Source organism: Dermacentor albipictus, unplaced genomic scaffold (assembly GCF_038994185.2).
Source record: "Dermacentor albipictus isolate Rhodes 1998 colony unplaced genomic scaffold, USDA_Dalb.pri_finalv2 scaffold_30, whole genome shotgun sequence".
NCBI classification, from domain to species: Eukaryota; Metazoa; Arthropoda; class Arachnida; order Ixodida; family Ixodidae; genus Dermacentor; species Dermacentor albipictus.
In genome coordinates this window covers 2,061,882-2,079,930 of record NW_027225584.1, presented here as the reverse complement: position 1 = coordinate 2,079,930, position 18,049 = coordinate 2,061,882, and the positions used below count along the sequence as shown (strand labels likewise).

Here is an 18,049-nt window from a genome sequence, read left to right as displayed (position 1 = left end):
GGAAAATCTTCATTGTGTAATGCTTTCACTTCTGTGTTCTTCTGTAACCCATGACTTGCTTTGTTGCAAGGAGAGTGAGTGGCGCATTTTTCTCTCAAGGGAGAAGTAATGTAATATCCTGTGTCGGCTTCCAGTTTCAGTTTCGAATCGGTTACGTCAGGGCGCCACTCAGTGCCAAACGCTGCAAGTACACCTGCTGCGTTTCCCCTCACTGGAATAAAGAGATTCTTTGTCTGGTGCCCAACTTGAGCAGTCCGGTTCTTCTTTGTGGCGCTACGTGCCCCAGGTGTTTAGGCCTCACGCCGTAGGTCCACCGTCTGGCTGCCCTGTCAAAGCTACTACACTGACACAAAAGGTTGGAAGGCGAAAAACACTACAACTCCACAAGCTCTAGAAGAAGATGGCAACGCCAACGCCAGTGGTTATTTAAGGCCGGGCTGGCCCACGTGTTAGAGAGACCACTCGAGACTCAGATGAGAGTCGCATCCATGCACCTATAAAGTGAACACAACCTTTTCTAATTTTTTTTCATCCTCACTATGCCCAGCTACATCGTCATTTCCGAATTCCTGTGGTGAAGGCTCACCTCACCCCGTCTAGACCACACAACCGGCAACGACTTGTCTTTTTTTTTTTTTGACCACTTTCATTTCCCTTTAGCTTATCATTTTGACACTTCGATTAAAACAACAAATAATTTTCCCTGTGCATTCCTTGCCTTATCTGTTCGCTTCATATGGCTGTGATAAACAAAAAATCAAGCATCTCGATTCCCCCTTCGTCTCCTTCTTCTTGTCTGTACCATTATGGACATGCTTGATTACTGCAGAAAGCCTTACAAGTGAGATGAGCGCTCACTTCTGCAGGTTCCGTCCCACATCACTGTGCACGTGCTCATGTTACCCAACACATTCAAGGTCAGGAACCACTGATATACTAAATATAAAAAGTGAACCAGTGAAAAATGCCAATGAGCCTGGCCTATCACTGACCAGGCAGGGTGATGCGAACCAGCTTGCGGGTGTACTGGGGTTGACCATCGGGACCCAGGCCTGACGGCCCAGGAGGGTGAAACACCTCCTTTTGATGAACAACCCTACGATCATGTGTCACCGTGTCACGAAAGATCCATGGATGGCTCACAAAGGTGTCCACATCGAGCGCCTGCAATGGCACACAAGGCGCAATGAGTAACGAAGAGCATTAACATTCTTTGTTAAGAATACCACCCCCACCCCATGGCTGTGACGCTGTTTAAAGGGTTCCTGAACCATTTTCAATCGAAGTCTAGAAATGCATTTGAAGTTAAGAAAGACTATTTCAGAAATAATTTGCCACAAAAAGTATTTCAAGGCGTTCAGCAGAACTCGAGCTAATGGCAATCAAGCACGGCCTCCGCGGTGCTTCCACTCCTCCTCTCCTTCTAAATTTTTATGTATTAGGGATATCTGACATAAAACGACAAGACCGGTATCGCAATGCAGAGACCGTGCTTGTGAAAAACATTTCGCTCCTCAATTTATACTGAAAATATGGTCAGTAGTTTGAAAGTAAAAGGGCGGCTAGTGAAATGGCCATACTATGATGTACTTTTTTTTGTGGCAGACACCAAAAATGCAGCTGAACTTAGGGTGTGCCCAAAGCTGACATGCTATGTGAATCCTTCAGATATGCTCAAATGCGAGTGAAGCTGGCCACCCCAGTTTTCAGCAACTCAGTTGCGAAGGGAACACGGAGAGGTGCACCTCGGCTCGGCAATGTCGAGCCAACTGTGGACTTTACCCAATTCATACCTTGACGTGCTCCATTGTTGCTTTGGTGCAAAAGGCCTCATACTTAGAAGCAAAGCTTTCCATGTTCCTGAGTCGGCATGTAAGTTGCTAGATAGCTGGGAGCGGGAGGTTCTGAGGGGCGGAACTCACAAAGATCTTTGTTTAACACAATCTGCAGCTGAAGCCTTGCTTGTTACCCTTAAGTCTGTCCAGGAGCTGTCAGTGCTCCTTCTGCAGGAGCGCGATTTCAAGTAAGTCCTGTCAGCCAAAATGAATCAGGACCCCTCAAAGTGTTTTCTTTTGTAATTTAAGACAAGCGCGTGGCGAAAATGCGTATCCCACATTTCCAACATTGCTGCAGCTTTACCACATGCTTTCTCTGTATTCTCTGTTGAGACCACCACAGTTTGGCAACTGTGTAGCTTCTGAGAAAGAGCAATCTACTTTTCTCACCCTTAATGACTTTAGAGAGGTGTTTAAATCTGCAGCTATTCAGCACACTGACAAAATGCATGACCTCAAGTAGAGGCTGGATGGCCTTATCAGTGAGGAAACACATGAGAGTGCGATGATGTGCTTGAGCATGACTATTCGAATGTTGCAATTGTTGACTGCATTCTGTATTATGTCACTGGATTTGTGTCACAAAAGTGTGGCACTCAAACATCCTGCACAGTTTGTAAGGAGGGTCTGGTTGCAGAAGGTATTTCAAAGCTACCTGAAGTCAACTTGGTAAATTGTAAAACGAGAGGAAGGATCACACATCCGAATTCACATCTGTTTCTTCTTCTTAAAAAGGCTGAGGAACACTTCGCAAAACATGGTGGCGAAAGCGATGCATATGACCACTACACTGACTCTGTGTTAGAAGACTTAACTTCACATTTCCATGCACTGCTCGTATAGAAGAAATGCGTGCTAAGCACTTCTTTATGCGTGCGCATGGAAATTTCTTCTTTATGAGTGCATGTAAGTGTGCAGGCACACTATTATGTGTGCCTGCACGTGCATCAGTACTGCTGAAGGTTAAACAACAAGCATGTAAAAAAACCAAGACTAGCATAAATTGTCAAAACTTGTACGATTTCCTTTATCCGAAATGAGCACAATGTGTAATATAGTGCTTATGTATACTATGTGACTAACCTTTATTTTGTGTGTGTGTAGTTTGGTACACACTGTCACTGTTTGCAATGTAATTTTTCTGTATTGCAAATAAATGACATTTATGAGGTCAGCGCCTAATTGTCATCCACACGAATGTATGCATTCTTCTCATGAACAAGACTATAAACTGTATGCAGCTTAGTTAGAATACAAAAGTGTACATAACAGACAGCATCGAATTTGTAGTTCTAAAAGACACACGCGTTAGACACAGCAGAATAAAGCTGCAAGGGTTATAGCAGTTCATTAGCCATTATCTGGACCCAGATGTTACAACTGCTTCATGTGAATTCTCTTAAATTCTAATTTTTTTTTTCACACCTATCGCCAACGCATGACGTTATTGCTATATAATGGGCCGCTCATGGGTGGTGGAAAATAAACTCGGGGTTATAATAGCTGCTACGCTTGACCACTTACTACGGACGACTGCTGCAGGCGAAAACATTGCAGACATTTGTTCATGCGATAGCCAGTATCAGAGAAACTACCCAACACATGCGTGGAGATCGGCTGAACACACGGGACATCGCCCCCAAATGTGCTATTTCGCCTTCGCTGCATATAAAACCGAACACTAGGTGCTTGATAAATGATGCGCTTCCATAATGGCCTCACCACATGAAGGTGGTAAGGTCAAGGTACGTATTTTACTGAACGATTTGCTTTGTGACTGCCGCATTCAATGCCGTTGCGAGGCCAAGCTGGCTTCTTGTTTACCTGGCCCACACCATCACCGGGCTTTTCATCACAGGCCTTAAGCTCCCTCAATAAAACTAGGAGTTTTACCGAGTTGGTAGCACCATCTGTTGGGGCATTTGACAAGCGGAGCTTTGCCACCAAACAGAGAGCGCTGGCCTTCTCTCACCTAAATTATTTTTACACCGTGGGCCATACTGATACCAAAGCTCAATGAAAGGGTTGGCGCAGCATGCCATATACATATTGTTTCGTGTGAGCATGGCATGGGCCGCATTGTCTGACAAGGATGTTCCCAAAAATTTGGAGAACCATTGACATGAAAGTATTTTCAGCAATGAATGTTTGCACCATGCCCAATACCCCACACTTCCTTGTTGCTGAATGATGTCTGCTTGACCACTGCAAGTGAGAGCCGGCATCTAGCTTTACATATGGGGGCAATCTACCATTTTTGTTTCTCCTACAGAGCAAATCTAGTTGCCAAAGGCAAGGCAATTACACCTATATTTAAAAAAAACAGTTCAATCATCACCAGCAAAAAACAATTATGATGCTGTCACCAGAAAGTGATTACCGGCTTCTTTTTGTATTCACAAACTACCTGCAATGCAATCAGACGTAATCGCTTCCTTCGCACTTTCTTCTACCTTAACTCACCCCAGTGGTTTTTTTCTGCATTCTTTCCCGTGGTTGTTCGAACATGAAGTCATGCAGGAAGTAATGCATGCAATATTAGGCAACATTCCCACTGGCGACTGGCAGAGGTCATGCGAATGACCAGCTGCCAACCAAAAAGCGACTCATGGCAGCCAATGTTCACACAGGCGAGCATGAGTTGCTCGTTGCTACACCAAAATGTTTCTCAACTGGTGTGATCACATCTGTTTACACTGCCGTCACCACGTAAAATAACCACCAGAGTATTCCAACATCACACTCCTGCACTAACGATTGGTTCAGCAGCGTTGTGACTCTAGTCACAGTTGAGGAATTGGTCAGTGAGCAATTCCATGAAATTTGTGACTTTTTGACCAAAGTGACCATTTGTAGCCGGTCACGTGACCAAGTTCATCCCAGAGCAACCAGTTGCTTGCAAATGGTTGCCTTGGTTGAAAAGCAACTGTTTTGGGTCCCAGTCGCTTGCTGCTCGATCTTTCAGTCGCACAACTAGTGTCGCAAGGCTGCTAAACGAATCAGTGGTGCAGGAGTGGGATGTCTGCATACGTTGATGCTCATCTTATGTGGTGATGGCAGTGCGAGCAGACATGAAGAGGACCAACTGCAAGACATTTCAGGGTGGCGACAAGCAGGCCATACTAGGCAGTGTGAACAACGGTCGCCATGAGTCGCTCTTTGGTCGTCAGTCACGGTCAGTCGCGCTTGAGCACTGTCAATAACTGTTGTGAATGTACCGTAACACTGCACCTGAAGCTGCAGGTACAGCCTCATTCTGTCATACTGTAGGACTTCATGCTCACCGATAGTCCCTTGAACTTTCAAGCTGCATACTCAGGCTCATTACTATTATCCGATATGATAATACTGATATGATATATGCAGTATTATCATTAGATAATACTGCATACTCAGCAGTATTATCCTCTAGTTTTAAGCTGCGGTTTAGGAGAAATGAAATATACGTGCAATCTTAACAGCGTGGGTACCCTTCTGCTATAATAGGAGCTGTGGTGTTATACTCTGACAAACGTTCAAACTGTTTGATGCAGGTTACACTGCATGACTACTTGTTTCGATGGATGAGGTTCCCACCCATGAATAAAATAGCTTTGGCTAGTAATAGCAGCGTACCTTACCGCCTGAATTAAGCTTGTCCAGCAAAGCTACCGTTTACGAACTGCGCGAGTGTCCTAAGCAGTGGTAGGTGCTGGATTACACATATCTATGTTCTATATAGTGCATGGTCCAAGCATACGGCATCAGCGGTTGCATATCGTTATACATATCAGCAGTTATAATAATAAACATTGTGCGGCAAGACTATGCGCGGTCGTATTGCGGTGTTAGCCCATTTTCTCTTGCTTTTTAGAGAAAGAGGATGATAACCGATTTTTTTTTTTGGGGGGGGGGGGGTGGTTGTGTTCGTTCCGTTCTCTACGACGCACTCACACGTATTACGGAAATTTTGTCCTCAACAATAGCCATCGCATTCTTTTTATGCGATCCCTCTCATATATTATGGCTGTGTACAGACCGAAAAGGCAATGACGAAGCATACAGCTTATATATGTATCATGCTGGCTCACTAACCGCAGTGATTGCTGTGTTGAGCAGCACCATCGGCATCATGCAAAAAGGCTAGCGTAGACATATAGCGATTTCAAGCCTATTAGACTTGAAATGCATGAGAACGATGCTGGTGTATCACAAATATTTGATAGCGCCTGCCGCTTAGATGTTTCGTGGTTGCCTTAGGTTGGCCGTGCACAAGCATGCGCTCTTATGTTTTATGTTTTACTTCCTACGCCAAGCGATCAGAGAGTGAGCTGATTTACCATTTAATGCTGGTAATACAGAGACACCGATTCTCTTTGTTGAATTAAAACCGATATAAGCAAAATAGTTCACAACATATACACACACAGCGACTGATAATGCGCGTACACCGCGGCTGATTATGCGCGTCACATTTTTGTGCCCCCAAGACATGTTTCTGCCTACTGTAGTTACCGATGCACCGAAAGGCTTCCCTGACGACCTTATTTGAGTGAACATGGTGTAAATTTCACAGAGAACGATCTAAAACATTCCGAAATTGTTCCGTAGCCCGCGACAGCAATACTTTCAAGCAGCACCGCGCCGGATCGCCCAAGCCTGAGAGAAGGAAAGGCTCGCTGCATGCCCTATTCTCCTCTCCTGATGAAAAGGTCTATACAAAATGAAATTAAGAATGCAAGGACCATGCTAAGAGCCCATTTGCCATTATCCATGTCATTTTTTCCCTTCTGCACACAAAAATAAACTGTTGTGTTCGTTTTATAATATCCAAAGAAAAAAATGGCTGTGGCTTAGGTAAGGTTAAGCCCAGGATGCGAAGCATACTAGCCTTTATTTTAGTTGTTGAACCACTGTTTAGCCTGGTGAACTGCTGTTGCTTGGCTATATTTGGTTCGGCTAGACGAAGAAACAACTCATGCATTACTGCTTCGCCTTCAAGAGTGGAACGCGACAGCGTTCCCGTCGACCCGCCAAGGGGTGTAAGACAATGGGCTACAGGGCAGCGACTACGCGCCCCGCATTGGACGCGGTGAGCGTCGAGCAAAGCAGCGTTCGGCGCGGCAACGAAATGTGCGCCTGAGCAAGAGACGCACGCCTTAGAAACAGCTCGTTTCTAAGGCAACACCGCATTCAGTAGAGGCGCTTTTGTACCGCTTTGAAGCATCGTACTCGTGGCTCAGTGGTAGCGTCTCCGTCCCACACTCCGGAGACCCTGGTTCGATTCCCACCCAGCCCGTCTTGCAAGAGTTGAGCCAAAGCCACTTCTCCTCTGTCGTGACGTCACGGTGTCACGTGGTTTCAAGGCGACACCGCCGCGCCTGAGGAGCTGGGTTGAGCTCTCGTAATATGCTTCGCATAAAAACCCGACACCGGAGATGCATCACCTTCCAAAACAGCCGAAACTGAAAGGGTTAAGCTCTTTAAATACTGTATTTTTTGTTAATGAACTTAGTGAAAAGGTAGGCGCCTTTTTATTTTCGTTTTTTTTTCAGCAAATCTCAACTGTACAGCTTTGAGGTTTTTTCAGTGATGTCTAGGATCATGGTTTGCAAGACAGACAAAACCAGTATTCACTGGCAAGAACTTTTGATTGATTGTGTTCCAGCGCATCCTATTTTGGTTGTTCAAACACTTTTATGTTGTAGTCGCTGTTTTGCACTGTTTCACAGTGAACATGCAGTCTATATGTTTCATATACTCCTGAAAGGCTACCATGATCATCCATGCACACTTGTTGCTTTTATACCTGGTAGTGTGCAGTGACTTCTTTGTGGCATGTATGCAAGTCTAAAGAAAAATGGCAGACTCTAGCATTCGGTACAGGTCAAGAGAGCCATGTAAGCAACTTCCTGGTAAATGTGAGAAGCTAAGATACTTGCAAATGATAAGCAATAAGCTGGCACCCAAAGCAGATTGAAACGCTTCCCCACTTGTTTTGCAGCAATCCCGAGGCAATTTGTTGAAAATGTACTTGAGAGTGCCACAGGCCAAGCGTTCATGGAGTTAAATTTTTTTCATAAGTTGAGGGCTCTTTTTCAGTTGTCAGAAAGAAACTATATGTTCAGTAACATTTGAAGTATTGCCTGTTGCAGCTGTAGGCAGTACAGCCTTTGTTTTCCTTTGCATCTATAACGTCTCATTTTCTAAGTGTGCATGACCAAAATGTGCAGCACAGTAACATACGGTCAACATTATCATGACTGGGCGATGGACAATGTGCTTATTGCACCAATATATCTCAGCCTACTTAGGCACTCCTTACAGTCCATCATAACACCACAAGAAGTGCGCTATGAGCAGAGCCAGATACTTTCAACCAGCCAAGACAATTTTTTTTCACTTTTGTCTTGTTTTAGTCATCGACCAATTATTGAGACAGCACGGCACTGCCACTTGCCCCATAGACATAATATATAAGGGCCACCATAATTTCACACCTGTTATAGCGTGTACTTCAATAATTCAGACTGCACCAATGTCCACTGCAGGACAAAGGCCTCTCAGTGATTTCCAATTATCCTTGTTCTGTGCTAGCCTATTCCAACATGCTCCTGCAAATTTCTTAATTTCATCCCCTCAACCCAATTTTTTGCCGTCCTCGACTGCGCTACCCTGCCCTTGGCACCCATTTTTCAACTTTAATGAACCAACAGTTATTTGCCCTATGCATTACATGGTCTGCCCAGGTCCATTTTTTTCTCCTAATATGAACCTAAATATCTGCTACCCCCATTTGCTCTCTTGATTCACACTGCTGCCTTTCTGTCTCTTAAAGTTACGCCTAACATTTTCATTCCATCGCTCGTTGCGTGGTCCTTAACTTATTTTCAAGCTTCTTTGTTAACCTCCAAGTTCCTGCCTTACGTGTTAGTATTGGTAGAAAGCAATGATTGCGCACTTTTATTTTAAACAATAGTGGGGAGTTCCCAGTCATAACTTTGTGATGCCTACCATATGCGCTACAACCCAACTTTTATTTTTCTGAAAATTTCTTTCTCTTGATCAGGGTCCCCTGTTGGTAATTTACCTAGGTATATTCTATCACATCAGTTCTTTGCGACACTGTGGATGCTACAGGAAGATCGAACACCCCTCAAAATGTGTCCATCCGCACTGCATTGTCTGGTCTACTCTGCCATCCTGCACGGTTGGTGGATTGATACAAATGTTTTGGCATTGTAACCGTAAGCTGCATTTTCTTGAATGCAAAAGCAGGGCCCCGCTTCATCTATAGGCTTTCTCTGCAGTTCCTTGCAACCTCCTTAGCCAGTAGTAATGGCAAATGCCAGCATCAATGCCATGCTGTATGATGAATGTTTATTTGGCATTCGCTCACCACCATCATCACATACCATACTAAAGCGTAGTACTAATTTAATGATGCAGTGAACAAAGAGGCGCTAATGGAGTACCTCATCATCAATGCATCAACAGTGCTAATGCTGTGGCATCTGTTAAATGGAAATGAAACCCCTTTTACTGCTCAGCACCACCTCTGTAGTCCTAGCAGTGCCAAAACAAACATCTGATCTCAATAATAATGACAAAACATACCTGATGCATTGCTCTCAGTGTGCTACTGCACAAACAGATGACCGATTTTACCATTTCTTGCTGTCATGGCAGATAGGCAATAACAAGCTTAAATTTCGATCAAAGTGGATGGTCTGGGCTGCATGAGAGTTGCCATGTTGCTATGTAATTGTAGTTAGGGTGGCTATTACGATTACTAGGGGAAACGACATAGTTCTTTCCCTTTATTCAATGTGCATACGCAAAGGGCTGAACATGTTACATATCGCTGGAATGTATCATGCACCAAGCAAAAATAAAGCTCTCTAATCTTGCCAATAATCAGAAAGTTATGCCCAGAACTGTATTACGCTGCCCATTTATACTGCCTTTGTACACCTCGTACCTTCAGTAGTGCTGCAAGTTACTTGTGATGGAGAGTATAGATAAACATACCCCTGCACCTATTCTAGAGGCTGACTGCAGATTATGAATTCTTGGTTTCTTGCCAGGCTATTGAACATTAGCCTTGTCTTCTGCATACTGATTTTCAGCCCTAGTCTTACACTTTCTTGGTTAAAGTCCTCAATGATTTGTTGCAATGAATCCCCATTGTTGCTGAAGAGGAAAAACTGAGTAAAATAAACTAATCTCGAAGGCTATGCTTTTGCTGACTTAAGCAACTGCCAAAAACACTATGTTGAGGCCATTTTTTAGACACCACCTATTCAGCCACTGAAACAAGCCGAAAGAGCATGAGAAATAGCATGGAAGAGAAAGAACAATGTTTTTGTTTTGATATGTTACCAGTGCATCCTCTAAACCATAAGTAGCAAAGCCTAGCCGATCTAGTAGTTGCCAATTATGCTCAAACCATGGCAAGCCAAGCAGCTAAGTTTTCAAGGCTTCATTCGCTTGTTTGTTGTGTGTACTTCCTAAGGCTAATGCATTAACAATAAAACTTGCTGTCGTTCAGCTGCTGGAGTGTGTTCAACGTTTGTACAAGTTGCCAGGGGCTACAGAATAGCTGCATGCATTGATCGTACTGTCACGTATCTGTAGTGACAGTATGACAATGTTTGATATACGAACTTACCAGGTCTCATGCAAGTGTATGTGTGTGCAACTTTTCTCACCACTTGTGGAATGGACACTTATTTTCTGTTGAATTTGTTATTGCAGGCTCCCGATGATCCCGACTATTCAGTGATCCTCGTCGAATCCAAATTATCGAGTGGCCACTGTATGCAGACTGCAGACTCTGCAATAATGGTATGCTGCCTGAATACAGAGTGCACAGCAAATCATAAACCATATTTATTGCGATAAGTCAAAGACACCCAAAACTTGGCACAGCACTGAGTTTGAAGCAGGCTTTCATTACATTAGGGAAATTTGCAACCACATGGCACCACAAACCGCTGGTGCATGCATAAGACGTCTTATACTGCAGTGGTTGCAAGCTACACCACGACAATGCTACAAAATACGGATATGCACTATGACATCAGCCATTCTTCTCCTTTACTCTGTGTTTCACCATATAACACGAAACAGGCCTGCCTTGACTCTCCCCCCATTCCAACCTCACAATACAGTGCTTTTCTCACATTCTCTACCTTAGTATCCCATCACATTTAACACCCCCAGATTTGGTGACACAGTCATCTTGTGGCCTGAAACCACTGTTCCGACTGACTGACCTACATGTCGGCAGTTTCTGGCCAACCTCATCTGATTTGCACAGTGTAAACAGGAAACCTGCTTCGAAACCAAAGGCACACTGCACTTTCTATGTGTTTTCGATCAGTCACATTAAATGGCAATGTAATTACTTGCTGCATTCTGGAGAAATTGAAGCTCTACGCCACAATTACAGGGTTGACAGCTATTCATCCAAGTGACCATAACCAGGGTCCCATTAGAAATTTGGTTACATTTACAAGCTATAAAGTAGCGTCCAGAGAAAGAGCTCTACAGCAAAAAAAAAATTTTTAAAGGGCTTAGTGATAGCAGAGATAGAAGCAAATGAAATGCTGCGAGACAGAGGAGTCGAGCCATCCTCCCACAGCAGGAATCTCTCCCACTGAAATCAGGGCAACATTGACCCTATTTTTTTTCTCTCTTTCCCTTTCTTGGTGCACAGTGCATTTCTGGTGGCCGCATCATGTGCTGTGTGTCCGCAGGTTTTAAGTGTTCCATTCTAAAATGCATTCATTTTCGCTGGTTCCCCTTAGATTAAAGAAATAATAAAGTTATTCAATTGCAATGGCAGTTTAACATATAGCGATATTCACACCCTAGACGTCCTTCTCATTCTTACATATGTACTATTACTGTCTATGCGATACTGGAACAGTGGGAGTGGGTAGCTGCAATTTATGATTTTTGTCCTAACACATTATAAACATTTTTGTTGCATGTGAAAGAAAAGTGACACCGAGTTGATGTTACTGTCCACGTCTTTATGGCAGCAGTTAAGTAGAATGTTGAAGGCTGCTGCAATACTGATTCTCTAGGCACCACTAGATGGTACCAGCAGTACTGCTTCACACATCTGTACCTTTGGTGCACCGCAAACGGCGATACACATATCAACAGATATCCTTACCATTCTACATTTTTATTTAGTCATGCAAATACCGAGGCGAACTGACAGAAGGCAATGTGGTACGATCTGCTGCATGTGTTGAACACAGCGTGAAGGGCGCAGTTACACGAGCAGGGGCCAGATTTGACATCGAAAGAGTTAGTGAAGCCAGAACTCCAGGAGAATTTGGGCCAAATTCGCTGCCCAGTGCAGCAGCCTGCAGAGCGAACCGCGCAGGCATTCTACCTCGTGGCCACACATTTTAAATGCACCTACTGGTGGATACTAGAGTGTCTGCTTGAGGGACAGCAAGTTATTGAAAGATACACTGGTAAAAAAGAATAACCTTAGCTATAAGACTAAACTACCTTTTTAGAATGCCAAAAAAGCCACTGTTACAGTGAGGCGACACTTAGTAAGCCTGGCAAGACATTACAACAAAAAAACTGGTGGTATACTGTTTCCCACCAGCTCCCTGTGACGTCACAGATTTTGAAGGTGTCTGCTAGGGCCCAGTTAATAATAGGACAGATGGGCTACATTTTATTGTAAAGCAGCAAAAGGCTAAACTTGGAAAGTTTTGTTTTGAGAACTCTTATGTTGCTGAAACGGCCCAAAATGGGGGGGGGGAAATATGTTGATATCCATGACATCACACCAGCACTGGGGTTTCAGTACGTTAGTCAAAGAATTGAAGTTTGCACTTTATTTTCTTCTAGTAATGAGCCTCTTACAATCAAATTACAGAAAATTGATTTTTCAAGAACGACAGAAAGCTGAGCTAGTTGGTAAGGATTCATTATGCAAAATAGAAGTGAGGCGTGCAGACAGGACACAAGAGTAGAGAAGTGGACAACACGAATGCCGACTATCAACTGAAGGGAGCACTGAGGTGAAAAAAGAAAGAAGACACAAAACTCATCTGCGCATGCTCAGGAATGGTAACACCACGTGTCAATCGGGTACACGTGCGAGATAACTGTTAAGGCACTTAATCTCTTCCTTATGTGAAGTAATCGAAGGCTGACTCACACACGCACTTCCACCATTATAGATATGCCATGCCTCTACCATAAGACGCGTATCTTCATTCTTATGCCTGTACAATATCGTGCATTCATCTAACTCTGGCGTGCAGTTACAATCTCGGCAATGTAGCGAAAGATTAGAAGGCGATCCACCGGTCAACGACCTTTTATGTTCCATTAGCCTCCGATTGATACACCATCCCGTTTGCCCTACGTAGAACTGGCCACAGCTAAGGGGAATTTTATACACCACACCCATACAACAGTCAGTAAAACTGTTGTTCTTATTGTGCTTTACTGGACAAATATCTGTTCGTTTTTTGCCTTTCAACCACTCCTTTTTATTCTGTACGGCAACGCATATCTTACCTAGCTTTTTGGGAGCAGTGAAAGCAACATTAACATCATATCTACCAGCAACTTTTTTAAGCCTGTGCGACATTGAATGAATATACGGAATAGCCACTGCTCTTTTTTTGCTATTACTGCTTTCTGTAATCACGTCCGTCCCTCTCGAAACCGACTTCTTTAGGCGCTCAGCCACAGTGGCCACCGCTAAATTAGGATAACCTTCTTCGAAGCCGTTGCTAAACTTTCAATCCAAGCATTCTAAATTAGTAAAAAACGGAATTGCCATGTCGTGCCTTAAGTCTTCCCTCACCAGATCCTGCATGCACAAAATGAGCGCCGGTTTTAATGCGCAGGTCCGGCACCTATTAGAAGCAGGTTATCCTAGTGTAGCGGTGGCCACTGTGGCTGAGCGCCTAAAGAAGTCGGTTTCGAGAGGGACGGACGTGATTACAGAAAGCAGTAATAGCAAAAAAATAGTAGTGGCTGTTCCGTGTATTCATTCAGTGTCGCACAGGCTTAAAAAAGTTGCTAGTAGATGTGATGTTAATGTTGCTTTCACTGCTCCCAATAAGCTAGGTAAGATATGCACTGCCGTACAGAATAAAAAGAAGCGGGTAAAAGGCAAAAAACAAACAGATATTTGTCCAGTAAAGCACAATAAGAACAACAGTTTTACTGACTGTCGTATGGGTGTGGTGTATAAAATTCCCCTTAGCTGTGGCCAGTTCTTCGTAGGGCAAACGGGACGATCAGAGGCAAATGGAACATAAAAGGTCCTTGACCGGTGGATCGCCTTCTAATCTTTCGCTACATTGCCGAGATTGTAACTGCACGCCAGAGTTAGATGAATGCGCGATATTGTACAGGCATAAGAATGAAGATACGCGTCTTATGGTAGAGGCATGGCATATCTATAATGGTGGAAGTGCGTGCGTGAGTCAGCCTTCGATTACTTTACATTAGGAAGAGATTAAGCGCCGTAACAGTTATCTCTCACGTAGACCGGCACGTGTACCCGAATGACACGTGGTGTTACCATTCCTGAGCATGCGCAGATGAGTTTTGTGTCTTCTTTCTTTTTTCGCCTCAGTGCTCCCTTCAGTTGATAGTCGGCGTTCGTGTTGTCCACTTCTCTACTCTTGTGTCCTGTCTGCACGCCTCACTTCTATTTTGCATAATGATTTTTCAAGGAATACTTTATCAGTCTGATTTAGTGATTCTCTGTAGTATCTCTTTAAGCAGGAACCGCAAGTAACACTCATATTGCGTCTTTGCAGCTTAGTACTTACCAACATACAAACATCTATTTGATGCTGCACAGTAACCCAGCTTTTATCATAGCGTATTACCAGGTAACCACATGAACACACTTTGCCAGGGATAACAGGGACAATGGCAATGCTCCATATGAAACAGTCCTTTCGAGTAGCTGCGAATTACATGCATACAACACAATAAACACTGCACTCACTGAAAACCAGATAAAATCTAATTCGAAGGCCACACTTAGGTAAACCAAAAGCACACATCAGTGCAGACAGCAGTTTCAGTGTTGCCTACCCTAGTTGATCCTGCTGCGAGATACACACACACACATGTAACCATATCATAATGCGACTGGGCAAGCAGTACCCTTTTCTTTAACTGAGCAGCCGTGCAAATACTAAACCTACCCAAGGCACAATATTTTAGGTAGGTTACAGTGGAAACAGCTTTTGCAGGAAACAGAACGTTTGATACACAACACAAATATCAGGGAAGCACAGGAATTCACAAAAGATCATGTCAAGCACTTGCAACATGAAGCACTTTAAGAGCTGCTTCATGCTACAGTTGTAGACGAGTCCTTGTGTGTTGTAAAAGTACAATATCAGCCTATGGTTAAGTCTTCCCGAGCAAGCTATAAGGATAGCAAAAGCCCTTGATTCAGTGCCAACAAGGAAACATAAATAGGAACTAAATGACTGGGCAACATCAGATACATCGAAGCACCAATTTGGCATCTAAACGAGGTCTGGTCCCAGCTCATTGGTGCCATCATTAGTCCTGTGAACTACACAGTTGCTCCATACAATAACCAACATCAAATATTAACAGCACTCGGAGCAGAGCACATTTTTCAGTTCTTCCCATATACCTGATTAGGACCGAGGCTCTTGTACTTGATGCGCAGGCCTTCATAGTTGAGCCAGATGACATCCACGTGGTAGTTTGTCTTGTTCACAAAACGCACATACGACGGACACAGCGACGCGCCAGAGACCAGGCGGTGCACCTGCCTTGTATCGTCATCCATCTGTAGAAACCACAGAGGAAGCACACGCCACGACCATTAGGCGTGGCTGATGGAGTTGCCAGTGCTTTTATAAACTTCACAAGCTACTTTGTTTCAGTGGTTCCATGCAGCAGGACCCACACTACAAGACCTGCAAATGCAGATGCTTGTGCAGGCATGGAAGTGTGGATGGATCCCTTTAGATGCACTTGCCCTCCTGATTGGTTGAGGTACCTGTAGGTTCCACAGTGCAGCATGGAACTACTGTGAGTACAAGTAATGAGGGAACTCGCAGTGAACAAGGGCTCCCTATTTACAGCTACACTAAAACCGCATTATTCAAAGCATTACATGCATAGTGCGAAAGATGTGCACTAAGCTCCCACTTGAGGCAAGCTTTTTTTTCTCCACTTTCATTTCCCTTTGTGTTATTATTTTTGCATTTGAACTAAACATTACATTTCCCCCTGTCTTTTCTGGCTTCCCTGTCGGTTTGCTTCATACAGTTGTAAGGAACAAAAAAGTTTCACCTCTCGGACCGGCTTTTTCTTTTCCCTTTCAGCCTTAACCAGAGCCAAAAAACAAAGTTTATTAACTGAAAGTTCCGTAATTACAGCCTTTTATGAAAGACAAAAGCGTGTAGCATATTCAAATGAAACCTGAAGTAGTTACTGGCTGCTTCATTATAATTTCAGGGATGTATCATGGCCCACACAACCATGTAAAGAACAAAACATAAGAAGCTTATCTTGTTCTAATTTGGGCTTTCATCAAAATGTTTGTCGCAACATAACTGAATACTTCCGGATCTCGTGCATCACCTCTCTTGGCACAACAGCTTGCAAAACAGAACTAAGATTTTGCTTTTCCTTCCTACAGTTCCCTTCCTTCCCGCCTGTGGGGCAATATTTGTTCAGCTTTTTCACACGCATCACAGCGAGACACCGCAGTGCCTGTACAGCTGAATGTTGCCACAAGGAATCAAACTCGCAACCTAGTGCTAACCAGCAAAGCACCACTGTAATAGACTGCCAGTTTCAGACACAAACATTCAATTTGAAAACTTTTATTCTAGTTCATAAACTTCCGCAATCTTACTGTCAGTGCTTATGGTGATCCACCAGCAGACATCTTTGAAAGCGTCAGGTGTGTGGCAGTACTAACACTGGAAGTGCTAGCCTAGCATTTGCAGTAAAAGACCAAGCATTACATACAATGTATTTGTGTACTTGTCACTTCTCTGTACATCTAAGGCACTAACAAGTGTTCTCACATGATGGAGAAAATTTGTTAGCTCATTGCAGCTCAAAGCACAGTCTTCATTTCACGTGATGGCAATTCTTGGAATGCAAAAAAGGCAATTTTTGTCATTAACGTCACTACAAACTGACAAAACAGCGACAAAAACGCGAAGTTACGAACACTGGTGTACAATGACCAACTGCAACAGCACGACTCCTGAAAAAGCACTGCATCTGTTACTCAGTGCTTAACCCCATGTTCTAGAAAATGCAACGGACTTGCAATCACAGCTATTCGTATGCAAAAAGTCTCAAGTTGGAAGGGGTTTTTCTTTTTTTTTCATGTTATTTAACAAAGATACATGTGCTCTTCTGCACACAGTGGGGCAACCTCTCTATCTGGGTTTCCAGATGCGCCAAACCAATCGTCACAGCCAAACGAAGCCAAACGAAGGACGTTCGAAGAGGAATGTGCTCGTGTTGAGCGCATTTCTTCTCGCAACGCACCTTGACACATGAGGCATAACAAAAACAATAAATGCTGCTGCATGCGGCCTGTTTGACTCCATACAATGCGGCCGTCGCGGTTTAGACCTCTCTGACAGTGGAGAGGCTACGCTCTTCGAGACTAGTCAAAGGATCAAAAGTGGCATCGAGGAATAAGCCTCACCGCTACTAAGTCACTGCAGGTCTGCGTTAGCAATCGGGTTACGATACTCACCGCACTGAAAAAAAATCCACTCTAATAACACTCGCCGCACGCGACGACCGCACATCTAGACTACATAGGCACCTGAGTACAGTGTACACCTGAGCTATTCAAACCTCCAATTGCACTTGTCAGTTGGCAATGAGCGTAACGAACTGCCTAACTCACACAGCAAGAAATTTCAACAAGAGCGGCCGAATTGACTGTAGCACACCAAGCGGATGTTATTGACTTCTTCCGGTTTCGGTTTTGGGCACGCGCGTTTTGAACACCAGTTGGTACACGCCGCACCGGCTCCGCTGCTCGGCGCGGCATTAATTTTTTTCGCTTCCGCTGAACCTCGCGTGGCCTTGGCGTGGAATCGTTTCATTATTAGGTAGAAATGATTGCGATTGACCTTTACAAGACTGCGCCGAATCTGTCAGGTGCAATTTCATAAAAACACGAAAGTCGTCTTCTGAAATGA

The 18,049-nt window shown here is 43.9% G+C and overlaps 1 protein-coding gene across 1 annotated transcript in view; it reads right to left on the bottom strand.

Annotated features, from left to right (window-relative positions):
- Positions 1 to 17,781, bottom strand: part of LOC135909818 (von Hippel-Lindau disease tumor suppressor-like) — a 48,832-nt gene extending 31,051 nt beyond the window's left edge. Inside the window, exons 1-3 of the mRNA XM_065441870.1 lie at positions 17,596 to 17,781; positions 15,496 to 15,654; positions 993 to 1,164 (exon numbers count right to left, since the gene is read on the bottom strand). Of these exons, the coding sequence (XP_065297942.1) occupies positions 993 to 1,164; positions 15,496 to 15,654 (331 nt within the window). The 5' untranslated portion in view covers positions 17,596 to 17,781. The remainder of the gene's footprint in view (positions 1 to 992; positions 1,165 to 15,495; positions 15,655 to 17,595) is intronic.
- Between the last annotated feature and the right edge of the window lie 268 nt (positions 17,782 to 18,049).